This window comes from Lethenteron reissneri, chromosome 55 (genome assembly GCF_015708825.2).
Source record: "Lethenteron reissneri isolate LAM-NWPU_2019-01 chromosome 55, ASM1570882v1, whole genome shotgun sequence".
In the NCBI taxonomy this organism is placed as follows: domain Eukaryota; kingdom Metazoa; phylum Chordata; class Hyperoartia; order Petromyzontiformes; family Petromyzontidae; genus Lethenteron; species Lethenteron reissneri.
Genome location: NC_083833.1, coordinates 1,784,579 through 1,809,468, shown reverse-complemented (window position 1 = coordinate 1,809,468; position 24,890 = coordinate 1,784,579). Strand labels below are relative to the sequence as shown.

General features: G+C 50.9%; 1 protein-coding gene across 1 annotated transcript in view; it reads left to right on the top strand.

The window, feature by feature from the left end:
- Window positions 1–24,890, top strand: part of LOC133356752 (collagen alpha-5(IV) chain-like) — a 130,337-nt gene that overhangs the window by 58,400 nt on the left and 47,047 nt on the right. Inside the window, exons 51-69 of the mRNA XM_061574409.1 lie at window positions 44–79; window positions 803–838; window positions 3,661–3,741; window positions 4,974–5,009; window positions 6,492–6,563; window positions 7,413–7,457; window positions 7,852–7,887; window positions 8,603–8,638; window positions 10,077–10,163; window positions 11,706–11,771; window positions 13,471–13,506; window positions 14,522–14,557; window positions 15,455–15,502; window positions 18,826–18,861; window positions 19,996–20,136; window positions 21,309–21,518; window positions 22,327–22,362; window positions 23,105–23,176; window positions 23,864–23,929. Of these exons, the coding sequence (XP_061430393.1) occupies window positions 44–79; window positions 803–838; window positions 3,661–3,741; window positions 4,974–5,009; window positions 6,492–6,563; window positions 7,413–7,457; window positions 7,852–7,887; window positions 8,603–8,638; window positions 10,077–10,163; window positions 11,706–11,771; window positions 13,471–13,506; window positions 14,522–14,557; window positions 15,455–15,502; window positions 18,826–18,861; window positions 19,996–20,136; window positions 21,309–21,518; window positions 22,327–22,362; window positions 23,105–23,176; window positions 23,864–23,929 (1,212 nt within the window). The remainder of the gene's footprint in view (window positions 1–43; window positions 80–802; window positions 839–3,660; window positions 3,742–4,973; window positions 5,010–6,491; window positions 6,564–7,412; window positions 7,458–7,851; window positions 7,888–8,602; window positions 8,639–10,076; window positions 10,164–11,705; window positions 11,772–13,470; window positions 13,507–14,521; window positions 14,558–15,454; window positions 15,503–18,825; window positions 18,862–19,995; window positions 20,137–21,308; window positions 21,519–22,326; window positions 22,363–23,104; window positions 23,177–23,863; window positions 23,930–24,890) is intronic.

Below are 24,890 nucleotides of genomic sequence, written 5' to 3'. Positions count from 1 at the left end.
GAAATGCTCCACTTGAGATTTGTCGTTTTTCTCTCTGCTTTAGGGGACTGTGGGCGCACCCGGCTCATACGGCCAGCGAGTGAGTACTGTGTACATTTTTTTTTATAGATTTAAAGCTTTCGTGACTGCAAGCATTCATATTCTTAGGTTTTTTCGGTAAAGTCACGTAGGTAAAACATTTTAATTAAAGTAAAATAAAAATAAAATAAAATTATTTTATTTTTATTTTACTTTTATTGATTTTAATTTTTTACCTACTGTGTACGTGTAGCAACACCACCCCCTACTGGCAGACGTGCCGCCTTTGCAGCCCGGGCACTGCGTAGGCCTGAGGGACAGCTACCCCTGGGCGGTGGGAGGGGGAGTCCCGTTGGCTCGCCCGCAGCAGTGCATTGGAATGGTTGAGATGAGAGGGAATGTGAGGTGCTCTGGACTTTGCTGAGGCATTTCAGTGGCTTTGAGTGTCTCTTTGTTCAACTCGGTGAGAACTCACGAGACCAAGGCAGAGTGCAGAGGTCACTTGGCTCACCAAAACGACAAAGAGGAATAAAATAAGATAGAGGGAGAAAAAAGTTAGCAAAATTGCACCCCTATAAATGCTAAGTTTGTTTCTGCACAGCTACAGCTCCACAATTTCCCATGTGTGTACAATATCTCTGTATCTCTCTAAGACTCAATGAGAGTCCTGATCTAGTTGTCAGCTGAAGTCCTGCTTGAACATTTCAGCAATTGCTGGAGAAATGCCACGGAACTCGATGGGATTATGCAAAAATGTTACATTTTCTTATTTTTTCCCCCCTAGGGAAACCCAGGAGTCAAGGGTACTGCAGGGCCGAAGGTAGGTTTCCTGAAATCTGTTGTAGCAGTGATGTGATTCACATCCATTTTGTGAGTTTGTGTGTCTTTTATTTACGTGCATTATAGGCATTTATTTCATAGCATTGACCGTAATTATGTGATTTATGTATCTATATATCTATCTAACGCCTTCCTTCGTCTAAAGACTCTCTTTCACGAGGGCCTCGCACTGGTTAGTGTCTGTGGCCGATTTAATTATGAACGAGCGTTTAGTTTTGTGTGAGAGGAGACCGGGGAACGCAGAGAAAACCCACACACAGAGCCCTCCCTAGGAGCACACGGCGAATCGGGGCGACCGCCCCGGGCCCCGTGCATTGGGGGGAGCCCTTCTGCCAGCAGTGGTGTGACCAAGCAATTGCAGGGCTGAACCTTTACACTCTTCCCAAAACTCTTTATACATCACTCAATTCATGAACGCGTTCGCGCTTATCGATTACAACTTTCATAAGTGCTTTTTGTTGCTGACCGCTTGGTGTTTTTAGACCTTTGTGTCCTGTGAGCTTTGCAACTGTGTGCAACTGTGGGCGCCACGGTGGCTAGGGGATGTTAACTACTTCACCTGGTATACAGGAGGTTGTGGGTTCAATCCCGACCCTGACGCCTGCTACTGTATATTTGGAGTTTGCGTGTCTCTCTTTCCCCGTGGTCGCGTGGATTTTTCTCTGGGTTTCCCTCGACATTGATAAATATGCGTTTACAGTATTTGGCTGCTATAAATGTCCACGTGATGAGCCACTTCGTTGAGCTGTCATTTGTGGCCACAGTCGCATCTGAAAAAGAGCGACGGAGCTCAGTGCGCCTTACTTGGCAAAGTAAAAAGTTTAGTTTTTAGTAAAAAACAACAAAACGTAGTGAAATGAGTGCGGGGAGTGAGCCACGTGAACTGGTGGCCAGCCCACTCGAAGAAGATTGCCGCCTTCTCCCGAGAGGTTTCCGGTGAGCTCTGTTGCCCTTCATTCCACCGGAGTCTGTTCACGCAAGGCCCACGCCAGATTCCGGTCGGATGAAGTCCACCAGGCACCGTGCACGCTGCGCTGGAGTGTCGACACGATGCTCGTCGAGACACCGGGGAGGGAGAGGCGGGGGAGGCTGTCGTGGCACGAGCTCGTTAATGTTGATACTGTAGAGTTAAATCCGAAGAAAGAAACACGCACGTGAAGTTGCATGTGTCTGGGACACACGGAGAGGTGGATGCCCCTCTCTCGAGCAGCCCCACCTACTTTTATATAGCCATGCCCACTCATCCAACATTTCCGTCCGCCTGTACAGCGAATTGCCTCTTTCTTATGCCGGGCCCCACCCACTGATGATTGGCCCCACCCACTCCACAGGTAGCCCCACCCACTCCACAGGTAGCCCCACCCACTGATCATAGACCCCACCCACTCCACAGGTAGCCCCACCCACTGTTCAGGTAGCCCCACCCACTGATGTTTGGCCCCACCCACTCCACAGGTAGCCCCACCCACTGTTCAGGTAGCCCCACCCACTGATCATAGACCCCACCCACCCCACAGGTAGCCCCACCTACTGATCACAGACCCCACCCACTCCACAGGTAGCCCCACCCACTGATCACAGACCCCACCCACTCCACAGGTAGGCCCACCCACTCCACAGGTAGCCCCACCCACTGATCATGGACCCCACCCACTCCACAGGTAGGCCCACCCCTCCACAGGTAGCCCCACCCCTCCACAGGTAGCCCCACCCACTGATCATGGACCCCACCCACTCCACAGGTAGCCCCACCCACTGTTCAGGTAGCCCCACCCACTGTTCAGGTAGCCCCACCCACTGATCATAGACCCCACCCACTCCACAGGTAGCCCCACCCACTGTTCAGGTAGCCCCACCCACTGATCATAGACCCCACCCACTCCACAGGTAGCCCCACCCACTGATCATAGACCCCACCCACTCAACAGGTAGGCCCACCCACTCCACAGGTAGCCCCACCCATTGTTCAGGTAGCCCCACCCACTGATCATAGACCCCACCCACTCCACAGGTAGCCCCACCCACTGTTCAGGTAGCCCCATCCACTCCACAGGTAGCCCCACCCACTGATCATAGGCCCCACCCACTCCACAGGTAGCCCCACCCACTGATCATAGACCCCACCCACTCCACAGGTAGCCCCACCCACTGATCATAGACCCCACCCACTCCACAGGTAGCCCCACCCACTGATCATAGACCCCACCCACTTCACAGGTAGCCCCACCCACTGATCATAGACCCCACCCACTCCACAGGTAGCCCCACCCACTGATCATAGGCCCCACCCACTCCACAGGTAGCCCCACCCACTGATCATAGACCCCACCCACTCCACAGGTAGCCCCACCCACTGATCATAGGCCCCACCCACTCCACAGGTAGCCCCACCCACTGATCATAGGCCCCACCCACTCCACAGGTAGCCCCACCCACTGATCATAGGCCCCACCCACTCCACAGGTAGCCCCACCCACTGATCATAGGCCCCACCCACTCCACAGGTAGACCGCCCTTTGCCCGCATGATCCGGTTGATGAAATGCAGATTTGTACAAATGCTTTGGGGGGGACACTGGGACAGACATTCTGAAGCAGAGACTAATCCCACCAGATCAGGACATCTGGTAGCTTTATTCACAATCTATTTGTTACAAAGATATGCTTAAGACTGTAAACATTACGAAATGTAGCACTCCCATCATTAAATGATATTTCCAAAAGGTATTGTGCGTGACATTGATGGCGACGACTTTGATCGCAATGAGCTCACGCGGATGTCCATGGGTGGTGGTGCCTGCAGGGAGATCGAGGTTACGCAGGGAGAGACGGAGTCAACGGGAAGGATGGAAAGATGGGATTATCCGGCAGCCCAGGAGCCCGGGTCTGACACCATGCGAACACCGCCCATCTTAGGGCCACAACTACATTGTGTCTACATGACATCCACACCTCCCATGCCACTGTCACTCACACCCAGACCATGTACACGTCACCCATACCACCCATCTCTCCATCACTCACACCCACACCATGTTCACGTCACCCACACCACCCATCTCTCCATCACTCACACCCACACCAGAAACACGTCACTCACACCACCCATCTCTCCATCACTCACACCCACACCATGTACACGTCACCCACCCATCTCTCCATCACTCACACCACGTACACGTCACCCACACCACCCATCTCTCCATCACTCACACCCACACCATGTTCACGTCACCCACACCACCCATCTCTCCATCACTCACACCCACATCATGTACACGTCACCCACCCCACCCATCTCTCCATCACTCACACCCACACCATGTTCACGTCACCCACACCACCCATCTCTCCATCACTCACACCCACACCATGTACATGTCACCCACACCACCCATCTCTCCATCACTCACACCCACACCATGTAGACATGTCACCCACACCACCCATCTCTCCATCACTCACACCCACACCATGTAGACATGTCACCCACACCACCCATCTCTCCATCACTCACACCCACACCATGTAAACGTGTCACTCACACCACCCATCTCTCCATCACTCACACCCACACCATCAACACGTGTCACCCACACCACCCATCTCTCCATCACTCACACCCACACCATGTACACGTCACCCACACCACCCATCTCTCCATCACTCACACCCACACCATGTAGACATGTCACCCACACCACCCATCTCTCCATCACTCACACCCACACCATGTACATGTCACCCACACCACCCATCTCTCCATCACTCACACCCACACCATGTAGACATGTCACCCACACCACCCATCTCTCCATCACTCACACCCACACCATGTAGACATGTCACCCACACCACCCATCTCTCCATCACTCACACCCACACCATGTAAACGTGTCACTCACACCACCCATCTCTCCATCACTCACACCCACACCATCAACACGTGTCACCCACACCACCCATCTCTCCATCACTCACACCCACACCATGTACACGTCACCCACACCACCCATCTCTCCATCACTCACACCCACACCATTCACACATTTCATCCACATCACCCATCACTATTTGCGACTTAATTTCGTCGCTTTTGTTTCCGGCTCGTTTCAGGGTGAAGCGGGAAAGGCCGGCGAACCAGGAAGAGACGTAAGTGTTCTTTTGTTTCACGTACAATGATTTTTAGAAATACAACTGCGGCCTGATTCGACAGATGACTGGGCCAGGACTTTTTCAACAAATGAACAAAGTGACCGAGACGTGCTTTTGAGGCCATGCTTGAGAGTAAAATGTGGAAGTTGTGACTTGTCTAAATGTGAGTTAATGTCAAGGAAATTAACAAGTGCACAGGCCCTTTGAGAAGAGGGCTTGGCAGGGAGAATTTTTTTATGTTACCATTGGCTTTTCAATGTTTTTACCCACTAATTACCAGATGTTGCAATTGACTTTTTTCGTTCAAATATCTGTCATGTATTTAACATGAAATCGTTTTTTAACGTAAATCTAGAGGATGGACAATAATATAAACTTTCTCCCTGATTATGCGTCCCACATGGTGGCGAGATGTTAACTGCCTTGCCTGGTGTACAGGAGGTCGTGGGTTCGACCCCGACCCTGACGCCTGCTGTATATTTGGAGTGTGCGTGTCTCTCTCCCCGTAGTTGCATGGATTTTTCTCCGGGTCCCCCGGTTTTTGCCCTCCACATTTAGAATCAACATCACGCGTTTAAGAGTCTTATGGCTGCTATAAATTTCCACGTGATAAGCCACTTCGTTGAGGTATCATCTGTGGCCAGGTCGCTTCTGAAAAAAAGCTCTAGAGCTCAGTGGGCCTTACCTGGTAAAATAAAAAAATGTTTTAATAGAACTTCCCTTATACTCTGGTGAAAAAATACATTTAGGGTGCAGTGAATACATTTTGAGCTGCGAATAATCTACACGTGAAAGACTCGATCCGATGACGGGACTGTTCTAATCGGAATGTCGCTGTAAGAGCGATGCATCAACTACAGCACACGAGCCCATGAGCTGCCATTATGTAGAAACGATTCTGTTTAGGGTAACGGTACGTGGCTCGACACGTCGGTTTTTAATAGATGTTTAGGTTAGGCCGTAACAATGATCCGGTTGAATTTCAGTCGTAAGGCCATCCACCGCCGGACATAGCCAAACGTATTAAACTGTCACGTGCGCACATCATGCGTATCCACAGCACGGCAATCGCTGAATGTGGTTGTGAGAATTATTTTTCGGCTCACCGTTGAGCGGAAACAACGGTAGCTGGCGCATCGTTAAACTCGTGCGAACCAAGACGCTTTCATCCGTTTGGCTGTGTCGAGTGATGGTGGGGAGGGTCTTACGATGGAAAATTTGGCCCAGATCGTTACTCCCGTGGTTCTAACCCAAAACTCAACCGTGAGTGATGAGTTACTCGACTCGCGCAAATAACATTTCCATTTTTAATCATCTTGAGTTACTGCTCTGACATCTATTATCAATGCAGTGATAGTCACTTCACTCTTGCCACCCGTTTTGTCGATGACGCTTGTTGTTTTCGTTCTTGTGGTTGTTGTTGTTGTCGTTGTTGTGACGCGCTCTGTGCGTGATTCTGGCCTCGTCTCATTCCTCTAGGCCAAGGCAGGAGCACGCGGAGACTCGGGCCTCAGGGGTCCCGTTGGGCCACCCGGAAACCCCGGCACCCCGGTAGAACACACGCTCGTAAACGTGACATTTGACCTTTCATCGTTTTGACCGTGAGTCGCGCGCTATTGGCCGATGTGCTACCTGGCCGGACCGCTCTGGGCCTCGCTATTCATGGGCTGTGAAAAAAGGCCATTGCCTGAAACATCACCTATCATATACTTTTCGAGTCAAGGCCACAAAGTGTTATTTACTGGAAGCGTGTTGAGTTTTTGTTGTTGTTGACGGTGCTTTCGCACCACTGCCAATGCAACAGCAACGTCACCACCGACAGAATATGGTCAGATAGGCAAACGTGTGCTTGATACCCATACGAGCAGAGTCTTTAAATATAATAATACAATTGAAAGTATTAATTATTAATGTGAACGCTGTGAATGCTTAAATGAATGTAAATAATATAGAAAGACTATTTTAAAAATTTTGCAGCCAATTCTTAATCCACTGCTGGATAATGGTCGTGGGGTTGTTTGACCATACTTCACCACGCCTGTCAGTGCAGGCTGGGGGAATGGGGAAGGGGGATATTGTTCACCGCTCATTTCAGCTGTGGCCGGGAATCGAACTCGAGTTGCCGGGTTCATCGCTTCTTCGCGCACTAACCGTCGCGCCAGCTGATCAAACCGTGTCAACGATGTGTGATTTGCGTAAATATATGGACGAATAAATGAGCAAAAAATTGACACTGACGCACTCCGAGATAGTGCTGCAGATGCAGATATAGTCGTCTTATTGTTTTAATTTTCAGTTATTTTATAATTCAAAAAATTACAATAAAAATGTGTAATTTTCACATCCATCATCAGTAATCGTTGTGGAGTGTAACACTTTTGCGCGTTTGTGTGTTCGCAGGGCAAGCCAGGCACAGATGGAAAACCAGGCCTTTCAGGAAGAAAGGTTTGTCCGTAAACTTCACCGGCACTGTCATTCTTTTCCGAGATATTTTTTTGTTACACAACGTGAAAACGGATCAACAGCTCACACGCCGCTCATCGTTACCCCAAGATAATTCCGTTGCATCAAGCGGGAGGATGTGAAGCCATTCCGGTGGTGATGGCACTTGGTAAAGAGCAGACCTTCCAGGCTGCGTGTTGACGGTGTGGCAGCAATGGTGGTTATCAGAAGTCGGTGGTAGAGAGGAGCGTGGATAACCAACACCATTGGCTGCCGCGACCCTGGGCTGCCCGACACCACAGCCAGGTTTTTTTATTGCGAGCTCGCCGTTGATTTATTTTGTTCCGCCATACGAGTCGCGGCGTCTAAAGCGCCCTCCTCTGTCGGTGGCGTTCAGGGCGAGACCGGAGTGCCGGGAGAAGACGGCATCAAGGTGCGGCCACAGGCACAACCACGGCCCACCCACGTGGCCACGTCGCCTGGCACACCCCCCCTCCCCCCCATAGGCGCTGTTTGACTGAATGGTTGTGTGCGGGGGCCGGGTGACTAAGGGGTCAGAGAGTCGGCACTGGTGAAACCCTGGGATAACAAACAACGATTGAATTCAGGTCCTCCAGTGTATGTGTGTATGTATGTTGCACTTCTTCTGCACCGTATGTAGCCGACCGTGCTAATCAGAGGTGTGAAGTTGTCGCGAGTTGATGATCTCAACCCAGTGACAAATCGCTGCAATGGCTAAACCATCAAGGGAAATATTGTTTTCACTGCCATGCAGTGAACATTTCTAGGCCGTGGACACAATGTTCGCAGGTTTTGTAAACCCTCCCAGCCTCTGTCCGCACGACAGCAGTTCGTCAATCAGAAGGTGGATGATCCCCAACCTCTCTCCAAGACATTTGGCCACCGTGGAAGAGTGAATCAGCCACTAAACCAAAGCTCCCTTTCGAGGGGCTCTCCAGAGCTCGCTTGAGTGCAGACCCTTCCGCCAGCAGTGGCCTAAGCAAGCAATTGCAGGGCTGCGCCTTTTCCACATAAAAAAAAATATTGTTATTATTTGTAAATGTTGCTCGTTTTGGTGGCGTGTTGGTCAGGCTGCGTCGTGCCGTTCGGTGCTGATGAGCGACGTTGCCTTTTGCGATCTCGTGCAGGGTTCAGCCGGGGACCCGGGCCGGTCCGGTCGAGATGTGAGTACGACCCATGACAGCCGCACGCGTCACGAGCTCCGCTTGGGAAAGCAGAGGCTGCTCATGAGGCCCATGGCAGGCCTTTAACAGAGATTCTTATCCTTATAGAAATGTGGACGACATAGACCCGTAGTGAGATGAAGAGACGACAGATGCTGACAAGATCGAGATGAGAGAGATGAATTGGCTTGCTGTGTTGACTCACTCATTGTATGTATGTTGAACTTCTTTCGCACCGTACGTAGCCAACTGTGCTATTTGGAGGTGCGGGTGAAGAACAACAAACTAAGCACAAAAAGCAGTTCTCAAGAAATTAGTTTTCAATCTAGACGACGATGTTTTAAAAGTGCGTAGCTCTCAGCGGCTTCCTAACATCAGAAGGAAGAGGCGTGCTCCGGACGGCAGCAGAAGAGCGCCTGAAAGTGTGCGACGCGGTGACCTGAACTCGAGCTGAGATTTAGTGCACCCCTATTACTGGTAGGAACCACCTGGTTCCACCAGCCCACAGGGGATTATTGTGTCCGTCCGTCCGTCGTGCATCAAAAAATGGGAGGGGTGGGGCTGGATGGAGAGGGGAGGGGAGGGGCTGGGTGGGGAGGGTGGGGCCGGGTGGGAGGGGTGGGGCTGGGTGGGAAGGGGCTGGGTGGGGAGGGGCTGCTCACCCCGTGGTGCCCTTATAAAACTCAACGTTTAACCTACTCACGCCGGCTTGTGCCCGCCCTCACAGTCGGCCATATTTGCGGAACACACCACGCCGCCGTTGACCCTGGCCATTGACCGAGCAACCCAACGTTCCTACCAGCTCCCTCCGCAGGAATGTGTATTGTTCATTCATTCGAGGCCCATCTGGCTGCTCGTGGCCCCCAGGCTCTTGCTTGGTGTGTTTATGCCTTGCGCAACCACTGCCTGAGTCTCCACAAGGTGGCAGCAGGCTCCTTGGCTAAAGCCGGCACTGAGGTTGTCCCGTCAACACATGGAGTCGAGAGGTGCTTAATGACCGGTTAGCAAGGTGCGAACCACGCATTGTCGGCACATCCAGCACTACATGGCTGCCTATGGCTGTGTGGCAGCAGACATTGGACTGGGTGCTACAAAAGTCACAAACCACAGCGGTTTAGTGGGCACGGTGTAGACTCTAAACCCATCGTTGTTTGTTGAAAATGCTGAGTACAACTGAGATCAACGTGGACGTGTTCAGTCAACGTCCTTGCATCATCCTGTGCGAAACAGATTGAGATGCTGGACATCTGTGGGAAGAAAGGAGCATTATCGCTCAGCGGATTTCTCCAGTAAAACCAAATATTCCGATTTTTGACCCCTCTCTCTAATTGACCGCACAGACGTGGTGCTCCCTGACCTTGCCACGGGGGCTCCGGTGCTGCACTTTGATTCTTCCCAAGTGACGATGGGGCGATGTTATTGCTCGTGTCGATGGCAGGGCAGGGACGGAGCCAAGGGAGACCGGGGGGAGCACGGCTTGCCCGGGAAGCAAGGCTCCCTGGGAGCTCGAGGCCCCGCCGGAGCAGTGAGTATGGCCGCAGTTTTGTTGTTTGAACACGCGGCAGGCTTTCGCGACCAATATCATCCATAATACAGGGGGTGTGGGTTAGATCGCGTAAATGTTTAAATTTGTCGTTAAACCTGCCACCACCCTGCGATGCTGAAGAGTAAGCATTGTCCAGCTCCATAATGTGCATCTCGCTCTCTTTACGTTGAACCTCTTTCGCGCCGTACGTAGCCAACCGTGCTAATCGGAGGTGCTAATCAATCTTCGGTCGCATAAAAATTGTAACTGCAGCGTATCATTCGTGCAATTTTGAAAGTCGAAATGTTTTTTAGTATAATTGGTAGTTTTTGCTAAGAATACAAATATAAAACAATGCAAAATTCACGTCTGAATATATCTTGGAAAAAAATCCAGTTTTTAGTCTTATAAGCGACAGTCATCGCTATGTCGGAAATAAGTACGAGCAGGAGAAAGTGGTGAGTATAAACTACGTAAATAGCGCATTACATAATGATGCCTTCTGCGCATGCACACGAGAATTATGAGTCTGGCTTGAGGCAAGGATTGGGAATTACGGTAAATAAATGTGGGCGTTAGTACAGGTCAAAGGTCAGCGTTTTGCTTGAAAATGAAAGTGACTTTTGATGTATCGCACAGCAATATTGCTTTCATGAAACTCGCAGAGCCTTTTCATGATTAGGCCTTGAGAAACACGATCTCCATCGCATTTCAAATACCCTGTGGGAGAAAAAATATTGATATATTTTTTTAATTAAAACGATACGTGCAAAGAGTGTTGTATATGAATGAAGGTGAGTGTGTGTGTGTTTAGGTTACGATGATATTTTGTAATGACCTTTTTTTAATGAGAGTTTTTCTTGCTGGACAGGTGGTTCTGAGCTGACAACGCTCACAACCTGGGTTCAAATCCGGGTTTCCCATTAATAAGCCGGGTTCTCGAGTGCATGCGAGTTGATAGCATCAGCCCAATCAACAATAACTCCACCAAATAAACCTGACCACATTAAATTTAGTTTCTCACGTAATTTGGTTAAATCCCAGCTCTGAGAATTAAAACTAAAATCAGTTTCATTGCCATGCGGTGAATATTTCTACGCAGCACGGCGTGGCAAAGCGCGCTTTGTAATGCGGATAAAAGAAGCCCATTTGAACAGATATCAGAAGTAGTTCTATGAAGTATGTTTCTACAGGCCATTCTCTAAGACACAGTGCAATGTTCTGCGACACTTCTTTGTCATGGCAATGCTTAGAAGCACAACTGACACGAGATTGTGAAAAGTGAAAACAAAATAATTGTGCTTTGACACTGAAGAATGGGTGGCACCGTGAATGTTTTCCATAATTGTACTGAAATTGTAAACGTTATGGGTTCACTCTCCAACACACTACTGAATTAGCAACGAATTGGCATGTTTTGTTTATGTCACAAACCTAACTAATTGGCTTTGTCGGGTGGTGGCGGGTTTAACGACACATTTCTATTTACGCGATCTAACCCATAAAAACATCTCTCAGTGATTGTTGTTGTTGTTTTGGCAGCCGGCTGAATATCAACCGACCGGCGGTGGACGGATCACCGGAATTCCTGGCCCCTCCGGTCTGCCGGTAACTTCCTCGCGGTGTCGTCACGGTGAAACCGACAATCTCGTTGGTTGAATTGGGCACTGTTTGGTGATTAAACTTGGGGCCGCTTGACGAGCGGTGGCAATGGACGTGGCAGCAGACGAACTTCATGTTGAAGCGTAACGGACAACCTGCTTTGACACCGGGGGTCAGAAACACCGAGGTCATTCATGACAAATAAAAACTTTTTCACATAAAAGTTACAAACTTGCGAAGAGGAATGCGTGGCTTTCGAGAGCACACGCTCAGGTTAATGACCTCATCGAAACTATGAAGAAAGGTCAGCGTGGGCTTGGGCAGGACATGTAGCTCGAAGGGACGATGGACAATGCTCAAGAGCAGCCGAGGAATGCAACGCGTTCGATAGTGAACGTCCATTGAGGAGATGGAGCGATGGAATCAGTTCGTGTGCGGGTGCTGGGCGGATTGTTGCATCGCAGGACCGTGAGAGATGGTGACGGCTTGGGGAGGCCTTCATCCAGCAGTGGATTGATCATGGCTGATGACGACGACAGTGTGATGGTGACACCCACAAAGCATTTAGATGTAGCTAAGAGACACCAACAACTTCAGAATCCGAATGTTTATTTATACTGGATGGTTTGTACGTACGGCACAGAGCGGGGCAACAGTAAGTAACGGGAGCACGAGCAAGTAAGAGGCACTGCGCGTCTGTAATTTAACCGATAACCACTGGGAGCTGTTCCCTCTCAGGGCACCCACTCCTCCAACTTCCACAGTGCGGCTGGACCCCTGGGGCTGAGCGATAACTACTTACCCAGGTCTTTAAGCATTCTATTCTGAGTAGAAACCCCCCTGCAGCCTTAATAAGACTGTGTTTATTTCCGAAAGCCATCGATGTGGTTTAATTGCGAAGGGAAGGCAGATGGCGGTTCGTTTTTTCTTTTTCTTCCTCCGCAAGTGGAAGTGGCGCGCAGGAAGCACGGACGGATGCTTGCTTAGAATTAGTCGCGAGGAGCCGCGGAGAGAGGAACGCGCGCGGACGGAGGGACCGTAGCGCAGGGGTTTTAATGTTGGGAAAGATACGGGGAGCTCAGGCAGGGCGCGTCGTGGCCAGAGGGGCAACGGCGGGGCTGACGCTCGAGCAGAGAGATGGAGCGGAAGCCAAAGGAGGGATTGGGCCATGTCCACCGCAGGGGCGGAGCGGCGGGATCAGTGGCCGCGTGGTAGCGAGGCGGGTCGCGGCGTCACGCGGCCGTGACGGCACGGAGAGGCCTTCGCCCAGCAGTGGGTAGACCACGACTCTCAGACGGTGACTGACGGACCCAAACGTGCGGTGCTGGACATATCATCATCGTGGGCGGAGTTTGTGGGGGGGGGGGGGGGGCAACAGGGGGCGGGGGGAAGCCCCTCCCAAACTGGACACCTTTATTAATTTATTATCAGTAGTTTATCATTAAGATAAAAAAACAACTATTGATTAATTATATGCACCTCACGAATCCTAATCGAACCCCCCCCCACCGCACAAATAGAGAAGTGAAACTCCGCCTATGTTCATCATCATAATCAAGATTCACCCCTCCGCCCCCCCCCTCGCCCAGATGTCAAACCACATTAACGAGGTTGCAGGTCTCACAGTGATCTCACCCCCGTAGGAGCTCGTTGCCGTGGTTTGCTCTGACCAGAGAAGTGAGTTGCGCCAGCTTTGTCTTTGCAGGGGCTGCCCGGAGTTCCCGGTCCGATGGGGGAGCAGGTACACGGCGCACGCAATTTGCAGTTTCGTCGGCGCCAGATACACAGAGAGATGGGATGACCCCGGGGGGGGGGGGTGCGCAACCCACCGGCGTTCAACCAACAGAGAGAGCCCGGCCGTGGCGGTGACATCCATACAAAGCCCTCGCTGACCCTACTGACCTTAACACCGGGGGAAGGGGGGGGCTGACCTATCGTCGTCGGCGTGTAAAGATGACCCGTCGCATCGAGCACCAGAATAGAAATGGCCCCGGGGTGACTCAGCTGAGCGCTAATACTGGCCCAGCGTCACCGAGACCTCGGATTGCAATCGGCGCGACACCGTTGATTAAACCTGGAGCTCGGGCACGATAAGCTGACGCTCTCGGCCTGGGAACTTCACGTGGAGGTGGTCGAGCCAGACAATTGCGTCGGCAGTAAGCGGAGTGGCAGTGGTGTGTCGCTGCAGTGATGATGCCTCCATTGGACTGGGCAAAAAAAAAAACCCACTTCCGTTATGTTCCGATTTGATATATTCACACCTTTGAAGCCGTAAAATGAATGTTTGATTCGATTGCCATGCGACGAACTCCTCTGCAGCAGGACGAAGTGACATTGAGTCGAGGTGGAGAGGTGATTTGGCAGGCATTGCCCGATGACCGCTGTTCGCCTGTGTTGCTGGTGGCGATCCAGCGCTGCCTGGCGTGGTCGAGCGTGCGTTTTAAACTCGTTGCATTTCGAGCAATTGGAGCCCCCAGCGGCCGCCCTGGTTAACACTGCGTCACGTCACAGTGGACGTTCAGAGATGAAGAAAGAGTGGGCCACCCTGGTGTCACGGTCAAAATCTGTTGGATGTGAAATTACTCGCAAGTTACCCAACTGGGTGAAGCCGCGTCCTGGACTCGACTCGTCTGCGAAGCATCGCGCCTTCGTGATGCCCTCGCGCTGGAAGGTCGGCGTGAACGCCACACCGTTGCCGATGCATCGACCTTTACTCTCGCGATGTGCCCCCCCCCCCCCGTTTGTGTCTCGCGCAGGGACTGAAGGGTGGCACGGGATACAAGGGCGCCAGGGTGAGTGAGTGATCGGTCGAGGGCTTTGAGCCGCGTGCAGACCCTCGTCGGAGTAAAAGTCGCGCCTCCGCCGACGTGTGAAAGACGTTTCCAAGAGGCACCTACGGCAGGGGAATTCGCCCCGGAGTCAAAAGTCGCCGCCTCTGACTCGGCATCGGCGCTCGAGTCAACTGCCGAGTCGTTTGTTGCCCGGCGAATTTGCTCGTGCCGATTGCGTCACGGCCTGGCGCTAGGCTCCTCGTCAGGAGTTAACTGCTGGGTCAGCACGCTGATAGGCTGGGCCCTACCAGAGGAATGTGGAACTCACCCCCCTGCCTATCTCTCCATCGTCCTAATCCAGTCCCCTCCACGCACTCTGCTAACCTCTCACGTCGCTCCACTCCTCGGCGAATTGGTTCAACGTTGGTCGTGTCGTGCTCCACTTTATTGACCCCCCTCCACTTTAGACGAAGTCGCGCTTGAGTGCGTTGGAGTTCCTCATCGTCATCGAGAGGGAAGGAATGTCTCAATGTTTTGTCCAGAACAGGATTTCTTCAGACATCGATGCCTAGATAGTGTTTCCCCACAGCGACAGTCGAGTACCTGTGATTATGTTAAAGTACCCTGGTGTGATCGGGCTTTTGCCAGTGCAGCCCACACGCTTTGCAATGCTTTGCCTTCGCTAATAAGGCATTCAGAACCGTGAGATATATTTAAGTCCCATCTTGAAAACTCATCTCTTCTTTACCCCCAACTAGTTCTGGCCATTTAACCCACAGGTTCTGTGGTTTATTTCCTGCGCATTGGGGATCTACGGATGAAATGCGCCTTACAAACGTGAATCATTGTTGTTATTATGTACGCCGTTTCCTGTCCGAGACTAACATTTCTTTGTGGCCGTTTTGGTTCTGATCTCAGGGGTTTGCGGGGGATTCTGGGAAGCCCGGAGACCCTGGAGCCAAAGTGGTGAGAAACAATAAACCAGAGACACGGAGGCAGTGGCGCAGAATTCCTGGGTGTGAGTCCGGGTTTCAGTCGGTGGTTATTCCGTGTCCACAAGTAGGGCGAGTTCAGAGTCTCAGTCCGGTCTCCAATGGCTGCACAAACTTAAATCGCGTGCAATGTGTTGGAATTCCAGCTCTGAGGATGATCAATTGAAACATCAATTTAATTGGCACGTGATGAACAATTCTTGCAAGGCACTAAGAGGTCTGTTGAAGTGCCTCACAAGTAGTTTTGCGACATCATCTTCTGGGGCAGTGCTTTTACGCAGGGCAGCACACTGATAAGTTGAAAATTCCAAGTGGATTTTTTTTATTTTCATGGCACAAAGACAATTGCCATATGGTATGTATAACAGAAAACAAAGACACGTTTAGAGCAAAAAATACCCCAAGAGATTGATCAAACATTCCCAACAGGATCCTCTCAATAACGAGTCTTGAGACTCGCTGAGAGCCATTCCTACTTGAACTCTGTATGTATTTGATTAATTTTATTTTCCTGCTGATAAAATTCTATTATTACTTATAAATGGTGATGCAGGAGTAGCGGTATTCATCCTATTCGATTAACACTGTTCGCTACTTATGGTGCGAAAGAAGTTCAACGTACATACATGAATCCTGCAGCGCACATTCACTGCCGTATGGCCAAGTAAATACCCAGGAGGAAAACATCGGTACCGCCCGAGGAAGCACGGCTTTAAGTGGCACCAATTTATATACGTGGCCAACCAGAGTGAATCAAATTTCGATTTAAAGCTTTCGTGACTGCAGGGATTCATCTTCTTGGTTCTTTCGGTAAAGTCACGTAGAAGGTTCCAAAGAACACAGGATGAGATGTTACTATCCTTTGTGCAAGCACTTCCAAGAGTTAATGAACAGTGAGCCTGGTGAAATTTGGGGAGCGCATCGTCAGTAGTGACCTTTTGGTTCCTAGGGTGTTTCGGCCTTTCATACTATACACCCTCCTCAAAGGCGGCCAGCGACAGGGTGATCAATCCTACGCTTGCGTCCCATTCCCAATTAGTCATAGGAGTTGCCTTGTTGTTGGTAGCCAACATCCCATGGGACTAAGCATGGCAGGGGCGTCCTCCTCCCTGAGTCAAGCATTGTTGACTGCATACCTCCTGGCCCTCTCACTTTGGGGCCCAGCTGGGGTCTTTCCTCTTCATCCAGAGCCACTGACTGCTGCCTTCTGCCGCCTCCGATACAGCTTTGATTGCCGAACGCTGGCTCTGGCCCTTAATTCCCAGGTCTCTAAGCAGTCTGGTTGTAGATGTTGCCACAAAACCTCTGCAGCCCACCTCCACTGGTCGGACTTCTGTGTTCCAGCCATGATGCCGTGCTTCGGCAGCTAGATCGGCATAGCGCAGATGTTTTTGCTCATAAGCCTCATCTACTGAGTCCTCCCAGGGTACTGTGAGCTCAATGATGAAGACCTTCTTGAGCGAACGGGACCAGAGCACCACGTCAGGTCTTAGGGTGGTGGTTGCGATCTCCGGAGGAAACACAAGTTGCCGGCCAATGTCAGCTAGCATTTTCCAGTCGCGGGCCAAGCGCAGCTGGTCTCGCTCTATTGGTGTAGAGCCGCTCTTCGGTGGTTTAGCCCCTTCGCGGACAAAGGTCGTCCGTAAGGGGTGTGATGCTGCTGGGGGTGGTAGGGAGTTGGTGGCAGCTCGCTTGTCCTCCAGGGCGGACGCAAGGTTTTTAAGGACTTGGTTGTGACGCCAAGTGTAGCGTCCTTGGGTGAGGCTTGTTTTACACCCTGTGAGAATGTGCCTGAGGTTGGCTGGCATGGAACAGAGGGCACAGTCCGGATCTTCACCATACCATTGGTGAAGATTAACTGGTGTTGGAAGGATGTCATATGTTGCTCTGATGGAGAAGCTCAACCGCCTCGCTTCCGTGGCCCACAGATCCTTCCAGCTGATCTTCCTCTTCTCCACACTGTCCCATCGAGTCCACTGTCCTTGTTTGGCAAGAGAGACTGCCTTGGCCCACCTTGCAGCCTCCTCCTGATGGCGTACTTCCTGCACTACCATCTTCCGCCGCTCTGGTGCAGTGGCCTTACTCCAAGCAGCACGGCTAGTTAGCCCAAGGCCTCCTCTCCCTTGCTGAACATGACCCACAATGTCAGCATGTCTGAGGGCTGCTGTTGCCTCCTGGACTGCTTTTCCCGGCCTCCATTTGCGCCCAGTTGCCAAGGTCGGCGCGTTGTTGCTCACCACTGGGTCTCGAGATTCATTCAGTGTCATCTGGAGCCTGGTTTTTGCACACTTGAATTCCTCGGTTAGACTGGTGAGGGGCAGCTTGAGGACACCATCTCCATAGAGGCCTATGGTGGTAAGGCATCGTGGAACTCCGAGCCACTTCTTTAAGTAGCTCGTGGCTCCTCTTTCCATCTTCTCCACTGTTGAGATTGGAACCTCATACACTGCTAGGGGCCACAACACCCGGGGTAGGAGACCAAACTGCAGACACCAGGCCTTTAACTTTCCAGGTAGCTGGGTGTTGTCGATGGACTGTAGGCTACTACTGATGTCTTTGCGCAGCTGTTGCACCTGGTCTTTGTCCTTCAGGCTTGCATCATACCACCTTCCAAGGGAAATAATACAAATAAAAGACAGCTGTCTTTCTGACAGCCCTGTTCTTCACCTGAGGACGGTTGCTTGCATTGTGGCCGAAACGTCGTGAGAATTGTATTCTATTATGTTTTATTTTTATTATTTTATCATTTCCCTTCTACGTGACTTTACCGAAAGAACCAAGAAGACAGAGTGAATTACTTGATGCCACTCATTTCAAGTGCTTATCGGATGAATCGCTCATCAGAATCAGAATTTGTATTCGTACCGGAAGAATCCCACGAGCTATAAAGCTCGTTTTCACAGATGTCCAGTCGGGGCTCGCGGTCAGAACGTTACAACAACAAACAGTGCACACAACAACAAACAGTGCACACAACAACAAACTGTACACAACAACAACAACGACGGCCACATCGAGACATTGGACCGGCCCAAGAGATGCCACCTGAGTTGGTGCCGACAGGTGAGGTGTCTACTCTGGGCCCGTGGCCCATTTAGGTGTCGACCGCTACGAGACGTGCCGCTACGTAGTGTTGGTGTGGCTGCTTCACCAGCGCTACATCGGCCCATTTCTTAACCCCCTGGTTTTATTACAAGTTATATTTATTCGTGTTTGTCAATGTGACGTTTTTCTCTTGCGAATTTGAATGATTCGTGTGTGTTTGTGTGTGTTTGTTTGTTTCTTCTCACGGTGCAGAATATGTTGAAAATCCTCGACCAGTACGGGATCCGGGTGAGATTTAGTAACTAATTTTCCTGTATCTACGTAAAACATACAAACCTGCTTGGTTCACTTGTTGCTTGTTGTGTGTGTGTGTGTGTGTCGCGGTAGTGTAGCGGGTAGCCGCAGTGTAGCGATTAGCGCGCCGCGCTACGAACCTGGCGACCCGGGTTTGATTCCCGCTCATGGCTAACACCGGTGACGATTATCTGAACCGGTCCTCGGCCTCCCCTACGTTGACTCAGCCTCAAATGGTGCAGTGTATAAACATCGCCACAAGGGATATTAAAGCGGCACGGGCGTGGTGCTGGCCACCCACCCCCTCGTGTGCTGTGCCGGGCTTCATAGGTGCTCACAAACAGCAAACAGTCTGTTCAGGCTATACGACGGATCTTTTTCTTTGGTTAGCGCATTATGTTGTGAACCCGGCTACCCGAGTTCCATTCGCAGCCACGGTCAACGTCGGCGGTGATTTTCCTGAATGGGTCCTGTACTGAGCGACTGTGATATTTATATTTTTGCATCTAGTGCCCCCCACTGACAGCGAGATAGGTGGTGTCTAAATCACACGTACTTGATATTGTTGTAACTTCACTACATTTTGTAAATTGGTATCTCAGTGACACACCTCAAAGTAACTGGTAATTTTCGATTTAAAGCTTTCGTGACAGCAGGGATTCATCTTCTTGGTTCTTTCGGGAAAGTCACGTAGAAGGGAAATAATGAAATAATAATAAATAATAAAATAAAATTATAAAAATTCTACATAATAAAATACAATTCTCACGACGTTTCGGCCACAACGCAAGCAGCCGTCCTCAGGTGAAGAACGGGTCTGTCGGAAAGACAGACCTGTTTCATTCAGACGCTGCCTTTCTGACAGACCTGTTCTTCACCTGAGGATGGCTGCTTGCGTTGTGGCCGAAACGTCGTGAGAATTGTATTTTATTATGGTTTATTTTTATTATTTTATTATTTCCCTTCTACGTGACTTTACCGAAAGAACCAAGAAGGTAACTGGTAATCTTCGTCTAAGTTACACGCCGCGCGCTTAACTGGCAACTTGTGACCGACCTACGTGATGCTGGTGGCGGTCGGTAATGCGAGCGCATTCTGCCCCGTCGCTACCGCCACCCCCCGCGCCAGATCGGCGCCCTGCGGCGTCTCATCGAGCAGAGCTTCGTCGGCACCGGCGACGGGGGGCGGCCGCTCACCGGGAGACGAGGCCCCAAGGGCATCGGCGGAGACCGCGGACTCCCTGGCGAAGTCGGAACTCCCGGCAGGGAGGTACGCGGTCCACCCTACCCCCTCCCCCCTCTCTCCCGGCCCACACCACCGATCAGCGCGGTTGGCTACGTACGGTGCGAAAGAAGTTCAACGGACGCACCGGACGTACGGGGGCGAAGGTGCAGGCCCCGCAACTTCGCTTGCTTGCGCCGCCGTCGCCCGCCAAAGGGCCTCCGCTTCAGCGAGTGGCTTGGGAGAGCCCCGCCGGAGGGGATGTTTGGCCTACTCTTCCACGCTGGCCAGGAATCTTGGAAGAGGTGGTAGTGCCCACACTTTACCCCATCATGTACGACCTCCCGGTCGTTAAATGGTGTCTTATTATGGTAAGAGAAATATTTTGGTTATTAGTATGTTTTTTTTTTGTATAACACACACCTTGATTGCTAATGTAAAAGCCCCTATAACCCCACTGTCTTACCACCTATCTTGTAATTAATCAATGTGAAGTCTTACCACTTTGGGGAGGAGAGAGGGAGGTAGACTCATTCATTTTTTGTGTAGGTGAGAGAGAACCCCATTACCTCTGATCAAGTCCCCTAGAATGCACCCGATGTCATTAGAGCTCAGAAGCTAAGCAGGATGGATCGTCAATAGAGGGGTGCCCACCGTTCGTAAAACAGGTGTCATAGGCAACTGCAGGGCTATGTACAATATTTGGCTGCTTTACATTTCCACGTGATGAGCTGTTTCGTTGAGCTATCATTTGTGGCCACAGTCGCTTCTACAAAAAGAAGCTAATAGCTCAGTGGGCCTTGCCTGGTAAAATTCAAATTGTTAAAAGTTTTTTGTTAGTGATTTGCTTACATTTCCTATACTTTGCACTCGTGCCGTGTTTTTGTATCGTTTGTTGTTGTAACTTTCTGACCTGCCCCTACTGGACATCTGTGAAAAAAGAGCTTGATAGTTCATCGGATTCCCCCAGTATATATATATAAAGATTCTGTTTCTGTGCAGTTTTCCCATCCTGCTCTTGCACGTCTACGCTCCCCGCATTCACCAGGCCCGAGTAATCCATCGCAAACAAAAAAAATTCGATTACAATTTTTAGTTGATGGGCCAACTTTATGGAAGTCGTCGCGGCTTTCATCATCAAACTATTTGTGAACTTCGTGGCTTCTTCCCCCACCGGTCTCAGATCTTTCTTTCAGTTCCGCACTTGTGCCTTTCTCTAGGGGGTCCAGGGCCTTCCTGGGCCACGGGGCGACAAGGGGGAGCTTGGAATGGTGGGGGAGACGGGCCCCCCAGGGATCCCGGGTCCTGTCCGGGTGGTTCGAGGCCCACGTGGGCCCAGGGGGAAGAGCGGCGACGCCGGAGAGGCGGGCAAGCTCGGCGTGTCCGGCCGGGACGGCGAGCAAGGCGAGAGGGGCAGCCCGGGAGGGAAGGTGAGGCCCTGGCTGCTTCAAGCCCCGCGACCGCCCCGGTTAATACTGCGGCGGGCGTAGTGGCCGTAACGCGTTACTCGCCGTCTGCTTCGGCACAATGGGGATTAGTTCGTTGTCCTTACCATGCACCTCCGATTAGCACGGTTGGCTACGTACGGTGCGAAAGAAGTGCAACATACATATATTGTGGATAAATGGCGTAAGAAACAACACAAATAATTTCGTGTTGTTTTTAATTCCCAGCTTGCAAAGCTTCTCATTTTTATTCCCCTCTCGTTTGTAAAGATTTGTTTCGTTAGCCCACTCATACTGTCAACATAATTTGCACTGAATGTTTGTGTATTATTTTTAGTAACAGACGCAATCGTCGTGAGCGTATGAATGCGTCATTCAGCACCGCTAATGAACCGCTTTAACTAAAGTTAAGAAGCTCAAACTGCAACAAAAATGAATCACCGTGTGTTCAACTAAACTGTTTCTTTTAAAGTGAACGCTTAATACAAGTTTAAAAGTTGTGACTTTGTAGAAAATAAAATCGCTGGAACTTGTTTTTAAAGTAATGCTAAAAGAGTGACTCACGGCTACTAAGAGTGGAATCCTTCACCAAAGCAATTTAGTCAATGTCGAATGCCATACTCCGTGCGACGTTGGTGCGCAAAATGTATTTTGGTCAAAATTAAACTCGCAATCACAGTCGTTTGCTAAACGTTCCAAGAATGGCTCCCCCCCCGAAAATTACTGTGGATTCTCAGCGATGCTAAATCATCAAAAAGAAACTTTCTAATTGTGTTTTTTTTTCATTGCGCAGGGTGATCAAGGCGTCAGAGGAGCCAAAGGCTTCGCCGTGAGTAAATCGTCAACGAGCGGTTTCGCTCCGCGCCGTCTCTGCAGTACCAAATCGGTTGCGATTTATCGCGATGGCCGGGATTTGTTGAACTCTGGTTAGTAACGCCGTCGTGTGTGGGTAGTGTCAGAGGGCAGGGGGCAATGTCCTTGTTTCTGAGGACGGCTGCAGGCGACTTGGTCGGCGTAGCAGAATACGCGTGCTGCGTACTCGGTAATGAAGGCCTCCCCAGACCACTACCACCTCTCACGCTCCTGCAATGTGATAATCTACCGAGCACCTGCATGCAAACTGATTTCGTTGCTCAGTCTGCTGAGTGGACGGACGGACGTCCTATCGGGTGCATTCAACTCCTTGGCTGCCACTTCGTTGTTACAATCGTTGCATCGTGAGAAATGGCGGTGGCTTGGGAAGGCCATCATCCAGCAGTGGAATGATCATGGCTATTGATTAATTATTCACCTCTGGCAATTCGATGCATTTTCTCAATTCGTTTGTTTGTTTTTTCAACATTGTGGCCTCTAGTGGCTGCAAGGGGTCATCTGAACTCATCACATCCAATACAATATCGTATGTTTTGACACAAGCAACGCGATGCATGCACCCGTGAGCTTAAGGAACATTTGCTATCAATGAGGGAACCCGATGCGTTGGTTCACCTTTGCTGTGCACCGAGCTGCTTCTTTCCGCTGCTGGCATCTCTGTCTCGCGGTCAAGGCCTCTCTCCGCTCTGTGCGCTCAGGGCAGGAACGGAATTCCTGGGCCCATTGGGTCACCAGGACCACCAGGACCCCGTGGGACATCCGGCCGAAAGGTGAGGGCGTCCGAAGAACTCCCTGCAACAATGGTTGTGTTTACGCTACGTATGTGTAGTGGGCTCAAACAGAGACTCAGACGTACTGTTTGGAGGCAACGCATTTATTAATACCAACGCACTAACACAAAGGGGTAGCTGCCCCTTTACCATATAATAACCTATGGTGGTGGTCCACCAGGCTAACTACACTAACTACACTGGGAGTAGCTACGATGGACGGGACCCCAGCTTGGGTCCGGGTCCCATGTTGGTCTTGTCTTCGGACGTAGGGCATAGAACGTAGGTTATTGAGGATCACAACAGCAGCCGGTCCCACTGGGGACCCGGCTTTTTATTCTGTGTGGCGGGGCTTGCTCCGCCCCTAGCCACAACCACCTTCTCGAATTCTTGAGGAGGATCTCCAAACTACACACGTGGTGCCCCCAGCCCCCCTTTGGGGATCCCCGGCTAGACACCTCCGGTCACGTGACCTCCGGGGTCAACCAGAGTGCCATGGCCCCTTGAAACCCCGTTCCAGGGCCGGCACCCCCCGTACCTTATCCTGTAGGGCTGGTACTGCACAAAGCGCGTGGTGCCACTGGTTACCGTCAGTCCGTGCTCCACGCCGTTCAAGTTGTCTTGCGCAGCGCCGGCGTCTCGAGAGAGTGTCTCAAGAGCGGCGCTGGCGGCGTGTCGTCCCTCCAGGGCACGGTCGACCCCGGAGGCGCCAAGGGGGGAGAGGTTGGACCGCCGGGACGACCTGGCGTGCGGGTGAGACACCCCTCGGCCCGCCGGACGCTTGCGGTTGCCGCCCGAGGAGCCGCTCGGCCGGCTCTTTAATCGCCGTGTCGTCAGAGCCAGACGCGATTCGCTCCATGAACTCGATTGTCTTTTTCTCTCAGTCTGTATCGAAGCTTGCCTTTTTTTCTGCCCACCGCTTCAGAGGGGCTCTCCAGAGCTCACTCTGGTGGAGGCCCTTCTAGTCATCAGTGGCACGAGCGAGACATTCACCTTGACCTCCTCTGTCTCGTTTTGCACAGTTGCATTTGCTTCACGAGCCTGGATGTAGCGTTATGTCATTTTGAATAACATTATAACAGCCAGTTCTCTTGCACGAGATTTTGTGGATGTGTGGCGAGCTTGAGTGTGAAAATGTGTTTTCATCCGTGAATGGTTGCATTGTTAGTTTAATATGTAGGCTTTCACTACCAATATTATCCATAATGTTATCCATAATAGAAACAGGAAGATATATTCACAATTCTGGCTGTCGCCTGATGAGGCTGGTTGTAATTACCGGCGAAACGCCGTATTCTTAATTGTAAATGTCGTGGGTTTACTCCAACACACGGGTGTGCTGAACTAGTAACTAATTGGCATGTTTTGTTTACATGAAAAACAGTACGACTTGTCGGGTGTTGATGGGTATAACGACACATTTATATTTACGCGATTTAACCCCAAAAAAACCTTCATTATGTTGCATCGTTGCCTGCCTACCAACAGCTTAGGATGGCTGGATTCAAATCTGGAGTTCAGTAGCACATGATTAAGTTTTCCGAGTGGATGGTGTTAGCCTGGTCACCAATGATGGAACACAAAAATAATTAAAAATCCACGTTCAATTACTTCACTTGACTTGCCAAATCTCTGGTTCTTAGTAATTCGGACTTTCAGTTTGGCCGCCATGCGACAAACACGTACACAGCAGGGCACGTGAGAGAGTGAGTGT